At 46.7% G+C, this 12,283-nt stretch overlaps 1 protein-coding gene across 2 annotated transcripts in view; it reads left to right on the top strand.

The window, feature by feature from the left end:
* The window catches only part of FTO (FTO alpha-ketoglutarate dependent dioxygenase), a 1,490,677-nt gene that overhangs the window by 348,534 nt on the left and 1,129,860 nt on the right, over positions 1 to 12,283 (top strand). For both annotated transcript variants that reach the window (XM_085639036.1, XM_085639037.1), the window contains exon 3: positions 10,769 to 11,399. In XM_085639036.1, the coding sequence (XP_085495162.1) occupies positions 10,769 to 11,399 (631 nt within the window). The remainder of the gene's footprint in view (positions 1 to 10,768; positions 11,400 to 12,283) is intronic.

Here is a 12,283-nt window from a genome sequence, read left to right as displayed (position 1 = left end):
TGGGAGAGTATTTCCGAAGACGGGACGTAGTGAAGGCAGGACTTTAGCCTTCTCGAGTTTTAAAGATGATGCAACCTATTTTAAGTACAGTCCTTTGTTCCACAGGAAGCCAGTGGAGATCACTCAATAGAGGGGTAATGTGGCAGTATTTAGACTGCCCGAATATTAAGCGGGCTGCCAGGTATTAGACTATTTGGAGCCTATGAAGGAGAATCTTGGAGAGACCCACATAAAGAGTAATCTAGCCTGGATATGACCAAGGCATTTACACCTTGGATGAGAGGCTCAGAGGTGAGGAACTTAGAGATTTTCCTGATCCTGTGGAGCAGTAGGAAGCAAGAAGAGATCACAGACCCAAGTTGGGGTTTCATTGAAAGCTTGCTGTAAATAAGGATGCCAAGGCTTTTTACAAATTTCTTCAGCAGAGTTATAACTTGTGCAGCTCATATTTACACAACTTCCGAAAATATTATTGTCAACAGTGTCGAAGGTCGCCGAGAGATCCAGGAGAACCAATGCCTGTGTAGCACTCTTGTCACATTTTCCACACACATAGTCGACCACAGAAAGTATGACGGATTCCGTGGAATGTGCAGATGGAAGCCTGCCTAACAAAAGGGACTAAAAAGTTGAAATCCTAAAAAAAGTTTCAGAGGCATTGTGCTACATGGGCCTTCAGCACTTTTGCAAGGAAGAGCAACAGTGATTTGGGATGGTAGTTTTTCAGTATAAGGGGGTCCTCTATCAATCAATCAAGGCATTTATATAGCGCACTACTCACCCAGAGGGTCTCAAGGCGCTAGGGGAGGGGGGTCTGCTACTGCTCGAACAGCCAGGTCTTGAGTTGTTTCCTGAAGGCGAGGTGGTCCTGGGTCAGGCGGAGGTGGGTCGGGAGGGAGTTCCATGTCTTGGCGGCGAGGTAGGAGAAGGACCGTCCCCCTGTGGTGGATCTTCGGATGCGGGGGACGGTGGCGAGGGCGTGGCCGGTCGATCGAAGCTGGCGTTTGGGAGCGTAGAAGTTGAGGCGGCTGTTGAGGTATCCTGGGCCTTGGTTGTGTAGTGCTTTGTGTGCGTGGGTGAGGAGACGGAAGGTGATTCTCTTGTTGACCGGGAGCCAGTGCAGGTCTCTCAGGTGTCCGGAGATGTGGCTATGACGGGGGATGTCCAGGATGAGTCGTGCTGAGGCGTTCTGGATCCGCTGGAGTCTCTTCTGGAGTTTGGCGGTGGTTCCGGCGTAAAGGGAGTTGCCGTAGTCCAGACGGCTGGTGACGAGGGCCTGGGTGACCGTCTTCCTGGTCTCGGTGGGGATCCACCGGAAGATCTTGCGTAGCATGCGCAGGATGTTGAAGCACGACGAGGAGACGGCGTTGACTTGTCTGGTCATGGAGAGGGAGGAGTCCAGGATGAAGCCCAGGTTGCGTGCGTGGTCTGTTGGTTGGGGTGCGCTGCCTAGGGCGGGGGGCCACCAGGAGTCGTCCCAGGCGGAGGGTGAGGATCCCAGGATGAGGACTTCCGTCTTGTCCGAGTTCAGTTTCAGGCGACTGTTCTTCATCCATTCGGCTACCTCTTTCATCCCTTCGTGAAGGTTGGCTCTGGCGGTGGCGGGGTCGTTGGTGAGGGAGAGGATCAGCTGGGTGTCGTCGGCGTAGGAGATGATGTTGAGGTTGTGCTGGCGTGCGATGTCTGCGAGGGGGCTCATGTAGACGTTGAAGAGGGTTGGACTGAGCGAGGACCCTTGAGGAACGCCGCAGATGACTTCGGTGGCTTCAGATCTGAACGGGGGGAGGCGGACTCTCTGCGTCCTTCCGGCGAGGAAGGAGATGATCCATTCCAGTGCCTTCTCCTGGATTCCGACGTTGCTGAGTCGCTGCACTAGTGTACGGTGGCAGACAGTGTCGAAGGCCGCGGAGAGGTCTAGGAGGATGAGGGCCGCTGTTTCTCCGTTGTCAAGCAGTGCTCGGATGTCATCGGTGGCTGCGATCAGGGCGGTCTCGGTGCTGTGGTTGGCTCGGAAGCCAGACTGCGAGAGGTCGAGGGATCCGTTTGCCTCTCTAACTTTCTTCTGTAGGAAACCACTGCAGCCTCCTTAAACAAACTGGGTACTTTACCTTGACCAAGGGAGAGATTAAGGAAGGACAAGGCTGGACCAGGAAAGGTAGAGAATACTGATTTTGAGACTTTAGGGGTGCACATGTTGTTGGGTGATCCCGATTTCACTTCGTCCAGCAAGTCCAAAAAGTAATCCTTAATGATGGCAGGAAAGATAGCAAGAGTGGAAGAGTTCCTATCTTCCTGTGTAACACAATTTGAGAATGAATTTGTTGGAATACTGTCTTTAATTATCTTGATCTTTTCCACGAAAAAAGTATTGAGTGCATCACAGAAGTCCTGAGAAGGAGAGATAGGTAGTGTGATTCTATCAGGATTTGAAAGTTCAGATACAATTTGAAAGATCTCCTTTGATTTACTCGTGGAGAGGAGAATTTTACTTGTGAAAAAAGAGGACTTTGCTTGCAGAACACAAGCTTTATATTCTCTGAGATGGTTTTATAGGCCTTCTTCATATTGGGGGTGTAGTATTTCTGACACTTACGCTCACAACGGTGCAGCTTTACCGTAGCTAGTTTTAAATTGTCAGTAAACCATTTAGCTGTTTTGTGCCAACTGGCCAATTTGAATTTGCATTGGGGAGTGTTAGACCTGACAGCCTTAGAGTGGTCTTCCCCCAACGTTTTGCCTGCCACCCTCCATTTACTGACCTTGTTTTTGCTTGCTTTAGAACTCTGGGCACTTTACCACTTCTAACAAGTGCCCAGGTGCTGGCACTCTCTCTCCTAAACATGATACTATTGGTTCATCCTCAATTGGCATATTTAATTTACTTTTTAAGTCCCTAGCAAAGTGTACTAGATGTGCCCAGCTTCTGTAAATTAAATGCTACTAGTGGGCCTGCAGCACTGATTGTGCTACTCACATAATTAGCCCCTTAACCATGTCTCAGGCCTGCCAATGCAGAGCCTGTTTGTGCAGTTTTGCCATGTCGACATGGGAAGGAAACCCTCTTGCCACCCCTAAGGTAGGCCCTGTATAACCAATAAGGCAGGGTGCAGTGTATGTAAAAGGCAAGACATGTACTTTTAAACTATACATGTCTTGGTAGTGAAAAACTCCCAGTTTCGTAGTTCACTACTTCAAGGCCTATCTCTCCCATAGGATAACATTGGGATTACCTTATTACACCTTATAGGTGTAAGTCCCAATTGTGAATAGAAAGACTTTTCAAGTTTAGTGTTACGGAACTCAATTTAAAATCAAAAATTGTGGTGAAGTTGGGTTTTAAATTCCAGTTTAGCAAATGGCAGTTTTAGAAAGTTGCCATTTAATTTACTTTAGCCATTTGGTGCATTCTGCCTGACTCTGGAATATGCGTCTGAGGTGGATGACAGCTGGCTTCCTGCATTCCCTCTAGACAGTCGTCGCACACAAAGGAAGGGTAGGTGTGCCTGAGTGGTCACCTGCATGCAGATGGCCCATCCTGAGCAGGATGGGAGGGAGGAGCTGACACACCTAAAAAGGGCTAGGTCCTGTCCCCCACACAAAGGATTAATTACCCTCCTATAGTTTGTCTGGAGCCAGGGTGGGAAGGGAGAGCCCCTGTGCACTTAAAAGCTTTCTTTGAAGTCTCCCCGCTTCAAAGACATCTCTGGATATAAGTACTGGACCTCTGGCACTACCAAATTCGTACACTTCTGGACCTGTGACTACTCTGCCAGGAAGATGAACTGCTGTGCTGCTGAAAGGATTGCCATTCTGCGGGACTGCTGTTTTGCTGGACTCTGCCTTGATGTGCTCTTGCCTTGCTGAGCTGCCCTGCAGCCTGCGGTTGCCCTGTCTGGGTGAGGAGGACTGAACCTGCATCACTTGAACCCAGAGTTACTTCAAGGGCTTGCTGTCTTGCTTCCTGTTGCGTAAGACAGAGGAACACAAAAGACTTAGAACCCTCCTGTTACAACCCTTGGGCTCATCTGCTTGTAAGTCTGTCCTGCCAAGGGGTGTCATCCCTGTCCTGGACCCTTGGAAGTTGAACTAGGGGTTTTCTCCAATGCAACCGATGCATCCTCTGCTGCAAGAGGAGAATCAACACGTTGCCGCTTTTGTGGGAACTGGACCGGTGCATCACACTCAGAACTGCTGCATTGCACTTGGAACCACCGCTCCGGAACCGCCGCATTAGCTTGGAGAAACCCGGCGCATGGACCCGACACATTACTACATTTGCTTGGTGAATTTCAGCACAGCACACCCCCTGTGTGGGGATCACGGGCGCGTCTCGCTGTTGCAATCAGGATTAAGTTACTTTTGCACTAGGGCCTGCGTGGGTCCTGTATCCTGCCTGCGCTCCACTGCAGACGGCCTGAACTCTTTTTGTCCCTGTCCAGCGTGACCAATTATCTCTTAGGTGCAACTTGCTTCTAGGTGCTTTATTTTGCATTTCATCTTTAAAACTTCATATCTTGACTTATACTATATTGATTTTTTTTGTTTTGATCTTGTTTTATTTATAAAATCATAGTCTATTTTTATAACATGGTGAGGAGTCTTTTTGTAGTGTCTTCAGTATGTTGTTGAATAAAGTGTCTTATTGTGTGGTGTTTTCCCTGTTTTACTGTTCGAAATGTCGCACAAATACTTTACACATTGCCTCTTAAATTCAGGCCGACTGCTCTGTGCCAAGCTACCAGAGGATCATTTAAGTTGTGTTGTGACCTACCCTGGCTAGGATTGTGGTTCCTGCTTAGACAGGGTGCATGCCTCTGCCAACCAGAAACCCAAATCCTAACCGGGAGCACACATTGCTTGCTGTCATTAACCAATCAGATAGCTCCTTTCCATGGGCATCGGTATTATCGTTTACATCAGGTATAGAACCAGCCAGAGAGTTTAGAAAGGAGTCTGTGTCAACACAAGACCAATTTCTGGAACATATTCCTGGAAAAGGTAGCGTTTTTTTGGGTGGGGGGTATAAGAGGTCCATAGATTTCTGACCACCACTCTCGTTGTTGGCCCAATAATATAAATCTCCAACTAATAGAATTTTTGCATGGCCGATAAAGAGGAGGGGGAATAGCTATAAAAAAATAGCTCTGAAAAATTCTGCATGTAGTCTAGAGGTCTGCAGATAAGAATACATATAAGTCTAGATGTCAGAGACTCCAGTTTGATCAGTAAACTGTCTAACCCAGTGATATTGAGATGGATTAATTTAGAGAAAATAAAAATGTTCTTGATCACGTCCGCTACACCGCCTCCTGTTTTGCCAGCTGGCCTATTAACATAGATTATATATTAATCCTCAGGGCGGGTAGCCAGTGTGTCAGGCGAGGATTCATCATTGAGCCAGGTTTCAGTCAAAAACAGAATATCTAGTACGTGAAACCAACAACCTGCACTTGTGAAACCAAGCCAAAACCTTTTCCCATTTGTTTTAAACCTGCTGAACATCCTCCCAGGCCACCACCATGCCAAATGATCTAAATGGCGTGGAGGCTTCAGTGCTAATAAAATGGCACATCTGTCAGTAACGAGAGGCTGTGTGTAGTGATCTCTTGGACAAGAGCCTCAGAAAATAATGGCTTGTTAGGTCTAAATATTGATAAGAGAAGGATGCGGTCTTGATTTACATTCAACAAGAAAAAGGAGGCTGAATACGCCTCTAAACCTTAGATGAGCCTTCTGTCTTGTGGGAGAAGAAAAGTTTTAGTTGGGTAGGTTGACTCTAGGGTTTGTGGTTCTGTTCCGGGAGGATCTGGCTTGGCAGTTCGGATGGGCTCTTCCTATTGGAGCAGGGTCAACTCAAGACTGATTTGCATATAGTTGGGTCCAAATTGAGGTGGCATAGTGTTTAAAATTACGATGGTTTGGGATGCGGCCCGAGTAATCACCAGTGGCTGACATTAGTTCAAGCATTCCACCCATCAGTATTTTGAATACTTTAGTATCCTGCCCAAAGTGGGAGGAGGATGCCCCGACATGGGTCCCGTGCACAATGCGTCACTGGACTCAGTTTATACCCGGCTGATGAGGCCATAACAAACGGACAGCCAGTCCTGGGTTGCTTGTGTTCCAGTTCAGAGAGGACCATGCCAGGCAGTTCAGCTGGACTTGTCCCCATTGGGGCAGAAATAAAACTGGTTTGCAGATAGCTGGGTCTAAATCGAGGTGGCAGGTGTGCAAAATAACGATGGATTTGGATGTGGCATGAGTAGTTAGCATTGGCTGAGATTAATTCAAGCATTCTACCCCTCACTTTTTTGTAAACTTTAGTGTGTCGCCCTAAGTCGGACGGGTATGCCCAGAAGTGGGTCCCATGCACAGTGTCACTGAAGCCAGGCTATACCCGGCTGATGAGCTCATAACAAGGGCAAAACCGGTCCTGGGTTGTTTGTGTTCCACTTCAGAGAAGACCTGACTTGGTAGTTCGGCTAGACTATTCCCATTGGAGCTGGGTTGCTGAGTCAAGAATGATTGTCATATAGCTGGGTCCAAACTGCGGTGGCATAGTGTCCAAATAAAAATGGATTGGTATACGGCCCTGAGAAATTAGCAGTGGCTGAGATTAATTTGAACATTCCATCCACCCCTTTTTTGTATACTTTAACAGAGTGTGGTTTGGCAACACAATTGATAATATTACCAAAGGTGTGGACAACCCCTCCACAAGGAAGACCAATTGTAGCATAGAGCCTGTGCTGAATAGCCCAATTGTTTGGTTGCCCTACTACACAGCAACTACAAAACAAAGTTGATGCCTGCAAATGGCAGAGGAAATATGCTGTGTGGTGCAGACTTCTGCAGCATTAATGTGAACTGAACACAGACTATCATTTTCTGACTCACTCAGCTTCCCTGCTCCCATGGGAGATGTGATAAATGCATACTCATTGGCTAAGGTAACACACTGCCCGGTAATATATATACTTGAGACTGTCCTCTCCTTATTGAACTCATCCTTGACCCAAGGGATTGTGCCGTTAGCCTTTAAAGAAGCAGTGATCTTTCCACTACAAACAAACACAAGGTGTAAACCCTCACAAGTTGGATAATTACAGGCCCATATCTCTTCTCCCCTTCCCAGCTAAACTTTTAGAGACACACGTAGTCAAACATCTCAGCGCCTTTATAGAGGAAACCAATTTTCTAGACCCCCACCAGGCAGGTTTTTTACCCTTCCATTCTGCTGAATCCATCATCCTGTCCATTATGGATGATCTGAAAGGAAAGGCTGATAAGGGCTGCACCCAGGCCTTGATCCTACTGGATCCATCTGCAGCATTCGATACCGTCGTCCATGACATTCTGATGGAACGCATTGCTGCAGCGGGTCTTAGAGGTCCTGCCTTAAACTGATTGAAATCCTTTCTACAGGATCGAAAGCAATCAGTATGGCTATTGCCCCACAGATCTGACCATTGTCAGAATGAACTGTAGGGTACCGCAGGGCTACTCTTTGTCACCTTATCTTTTCAACATCTATATTCGCCCCCTAATACACATGCTTCAACAAATGAAGGTAAAAATCTATAACTATGCTGACGACATGCAGCTGATATTTACTATCAATGACTCAACTGACTCCAAGGAACACCATGTTGTTCATTAGGAACTGCATGAACCAAAACCAATTAAAACTAAACTCTGAAAAAAACAGATATTATTATCCCCAACAATAAACTCATCCACTGGACTCCTGCTCACTGGCCTCCGGAGCTAGGCTCTGCACCCATTCCAAAGAGCATGATAAAGAGCTTGGCATACGAATTGCCGTAGATCTATCCATGAGGTCTCAGATAGGTTCGGTCACTATCTCCTATTTTTTTCCAATTACGGAAATTCTGAAAAATTAGATGATTCTTCAGCAGAGAGGCCAGTATTCAAATCATTATCACCTTGATCCTGTCAAAAATTGACTATGCTAACGCCATCTATCTAGGCCTTCCATGCAACCAAAAATAACGACTACAGCTGATACAAAACCAAGCTGCCAGAAACATCTACCAACAACCCAGGCGCTGTCATGTTAGGCTGCTGATGAAGGAGCCCCACTGGCTTCCAGTGGAGCAGCGATCTATGTTTAAGACGGGCTGTATCCTTTTCAAAGCTATTCACGGCATAGGCCCAAAGTATATATCCTCTAGGATTCACAGATACTCCCCAAAGCGCACTCTTCGATCTGCACATATGAATCTATTGGTGGTCCCCGGATTTAGACTTAAACGGACAGGAGGGTCGCGTTTATCAATACAAGGACCCTAATTTTGGAATTCCCGGTCAATCACTAAGAGGCAAGAAACAGACGACATGTGCTTTAGGAAAAAGCTGAACACATGGCTTCTTACCCAAGCATATAGTTAGACACGGACTTCCACATATGGTGACTTCTTAACTCAGCGCCAAGAGACCTGATGGTGTACACGCCCTTTAGAATTTTTTTATAACACAACAATTGGTAATGGTGAACGCTTCTTCTGTGCTGTGAACTGTTTTTCTTACTTTGTCAGATGTGGTCAAAAACAAAAGTATCGTACTAGTGTTTTTTTGTCAGTTATATTGCATACAAAGGCCAATATGTGCAGATGTCAGTTCTCGGCAAGCACTGTGCAGCTCTCTACATTAGTGCTAATGTATATGATGGAAGGTAAATGGCTTGGCCTGTCATAAGTAAATAATGATTTTTGGATTTACAATTGTGTTAATTTTGAATGAAAATAAATAATTAGGCCTGAGTAAAATTTTAATTATACCAACGTCCTTTTGGGAATTTTGCGAAATTCCTAAAATTACACAAAGATGCCACATTGCTCAATCATGTGCCATTTGAGGTACATTTTTGCAGCGAGCCCATATGAATAATACAAAGAACCCGAACATCCACATCTGTTGCTCTCGCCACTTGTGTTTTCCGCACTGAAGTACAGCACTAAACGACGGATATGCATTTCATGTAATTATGCTTAATTTTGCGTAATCTTTTAAACTTTTGTGTCATTCAACCCCAGTACATAATTAAAACAAGCAATAAGTCTGAATTATTTTAATCTTATATGTGCATTACGTAAAGTAAACTCTATTCTGGCTTTTATTTTGACTCTACTAAAATCAAATGCTTATTGTGCTGCTGAGATAAGTAAAGTGTTTGTTTGATATTTTAAAGTCCATCTTTGAAAACACAACCCAGCACATTCTGCTAGATAAAGAAATAGCTCAAGATTCTTTAAATTGCTTATTTCAAATCTGAGCACCATCAATGTTATCGGGGGCGCTCAGCATCTCCCATGCCCCTAGCTCCACAGTTCCTGTGCGCCACCCTCCTAGAGACCCTCAAACTTAAAATCCAAGTTATCATTCGTGATTTTCCAGACCTCCATGTCTACCGGTAAGATTATGGACTGATTTAGAGGCAGTAAATCTTGAAACGTTCTCAACAAGACCCCCCATACCCCCAGCTCCTTCCACTTCTCCTCAGATGCTTTAGGACTCACGGGGAAGCCTCATGCCTATGGGGCAAGCATGCTTAGCAGGGATTTGGAGGATTGGCTTCGTCTTGGGGTGATAGTTCTGTGGGGGGGAGGGGGGGATCACAGCAGAGTTCTCTTAGTAATAACCAAATCTGATTGGACAACCTCCTCTAGGCCAGCAGTCATCACTCTAGGGCCATCAGGTGGTACCAGGGCTTCCAGCTGATGGCAGCTGTTCACTCACAGTGATGCCCTTTGGATGGTTCCAAGCATGTTGGTAGTGTTATGCCAATGCAGGGTTCTATCACCAACCATTCAAGCTGTAACTTATCTTTTCATATTGATTGGGAGTGTATTCCACATTTATGCATTTAGGGCTAAATTCTGATGGCTGCTGTAATCCCATTTCAGAAGCAAGCAAGAGCTCACACCCAAACAAAAACAACCATGCCCAGATTTCACTGTTTTCTCTCAAGTTCACCAGGCGATGCATGGCAGTATTTGTGCATACAAAATGCAATAGCCTGTGTTTCCCATGTCCGAATGAGAGAAAACATTTGGTAATATGTTAGCTCCCATTTTGAGGTGAAGAACTGAGAATGAGAAAATAATACAGCACCCAATAAATACTTCATCCTGCAGTACCGGATGTGATATCATCTCCCCAAATAATGGGCCAGTTGAAAAGGAGGGTTCTGTGTTGCTCACAGTCAGCAGACGTGAAGAGTCCATTTGTTGACACAGGTGTTGCTACATATTTTTTAATGATATATGGGAATGGGGGACCCTTTGTGTATGGATTTGTTAGTTAGGTGTGTATTGAATTCTGTAGCTAAGTAGAAACCTGTACAATAATGTGCCACTTTAGTACAGCTTGTAACCAGGAGTGGTACCCTGAATACGCATATATGCGCACTTGTGCACCTCGTGAGTATAGACGTAAAATCCCTCTGTGTGACGCAGTTGTTTCATATCAGTGCTGTAGTAAAAGTGCATCACGGCATCCAAAACCGTGGTGCGTTAGGAAAGGCTCGTGGCAACTGAGCAGGAGAAAAGTGTAAAAACATCTGGTTTCATCGTTTGGTGTTGACTAATTCTTTCAAAAGTTAAATTCCTGCTGTAAAATGAATCCCGGTTCCAGGTAATTACCCTTCTGATTCTGTGCTGTAAATTAAAATACGAGTTAGACTCTGAAATGCCTGTATTTCTGAACAGTGTCGGTGTTGAACTGTTTTTTTTTCTTTTTTCATTAGCACATGACAAAATATACGAAGCTACTGGTGAAAGAAGCCAACATCGTGCCCAGTGAGGTGCACCAGGGTACCCAGAAGGCCTTTCTAACCTTACTCGAGCACGGCTGCTTCTTCCAAGACCTGGTTCGGATCAAAGGGAAGGACCTGCTCACCCCGGTGTCCCGCCTTCTGATTGGACAGCCAGGGTGCACATACAAATACCTGAATACACGGCTCTTTGCCGTGCCGTGGCCTACCGAACGTCAGGAAGTTAAGTACCACAGTGATGACGTGATGGGGGCCTGCCAGGCGCTAACCAAGCTGAACGATTACTTACATTTGGAAACCATACGTGCTCTACAGGACATGGACAGCCCTGAAGCGCCGGTGGCCGCCAGCCCGCAGGGTGCTGCTTGCTTTATGGAAAACCAACAGCACGTGCATTCTGAAAAGCAAAAAAAGCACGGAAGGCCCGGCACAAGCAGCAGAGATGCGTTCAATGTAACTTTGATCAACTATATGGATCCCCGGCTAATGTCCTACCTGAAGGACGAGCCTTACTTCGGGATGGGGAAAATGGCCGTCAGCTGGCACCATGACGAGAACCTGGTGGAGAGGTCAGCAGTGGCTGTGTACAGTTACAGCTGCGAAGGTAGGGATTAGAGATGAAGTGTGAGATTATGTTGTTGCTTCTCTTTAAACCTCTGAAATCCTCTAAAGCCCTTTTCACGTTGCGCCGCGCCCGCAAACTCGTCTGCCAGGTTAGCTTTGCCTCTAATGAAATACTTGAGAACATTCGAGAGTGTTTGCTGAGAAGGCCTCCGGCCTCTTTCCTCTCTCAATGATCTAATGCCCTCCCCCAGTGGCGTAACAAAACTTGAGGGGGCCCCCTGCAAAGTACATGTTCTCCCCTCCCTCGGTGGCATAACAAAACTTGAGTGGGCCCCCTGCAAAGTACATGCCCCCCCAGTGGTGTAACAAAACTTGAGGCCCCCACCCGCAATGTACATGCCCCCCCTCCCTCAATTCCGTAATGAAACTTGAGCCCCCCCCTGCAAAGTACATGTTCCCCCCCTCCCTCAGTGGCGTAACAAAACTTGAGTGGGCCCCCTGCAAAGTACATGGTGCCCCCCTCCCTCAGTGGTGTAACCAAACTTGATGGATCACCCTGCAAAGTACATGGTGCCCCCCCTCCCTCAGTGGTGTAACGAAACTTGATGGATCACCCTGCAAAGTACATGGTGCCCCCCCCCCTCCCTCAGTGGTGTAACCAAACTTGATGGATCACCCTGCAAAGTACATGGTGCCCCCCTCCCTCAGTGGTGCAACGACTCTTGAGGGGGCCCCCTGCAAAGTACATGGATCCCCCAACGCTCCGGACCCAGTCAGGAGCTCCAAGGCCAGGGGTCTCCCGCCCGTGCACAGTGCTGTAGGTGGTCCCCGGAGCTCGGGCCCCACCACACTGAGGGAGCTATTGTTACGCCACTGTTCTCCATGCCTCTTTTCCAATCAACCATTACTGCAGACAGACCCCAA

Source organism: Triturus cristatus, chromosome 12 (genome assembly GCF_964204655.1).
Source record: "Triturus cristatus chromosome 12, aTriCri1.1, whole genome shotgun sequence".
Taxonomy (NCBI): domain Eukaryota; kingdom Metazoa; phylum Chordata; class Amphibia; order Caudata; family Salamandridae; genus Triturus; species Triturus cristatus.
Note: the sequence above shows the minus strand (reverse complement) of the source record. Positions and strands in the feature narration are given on the sequence as shown.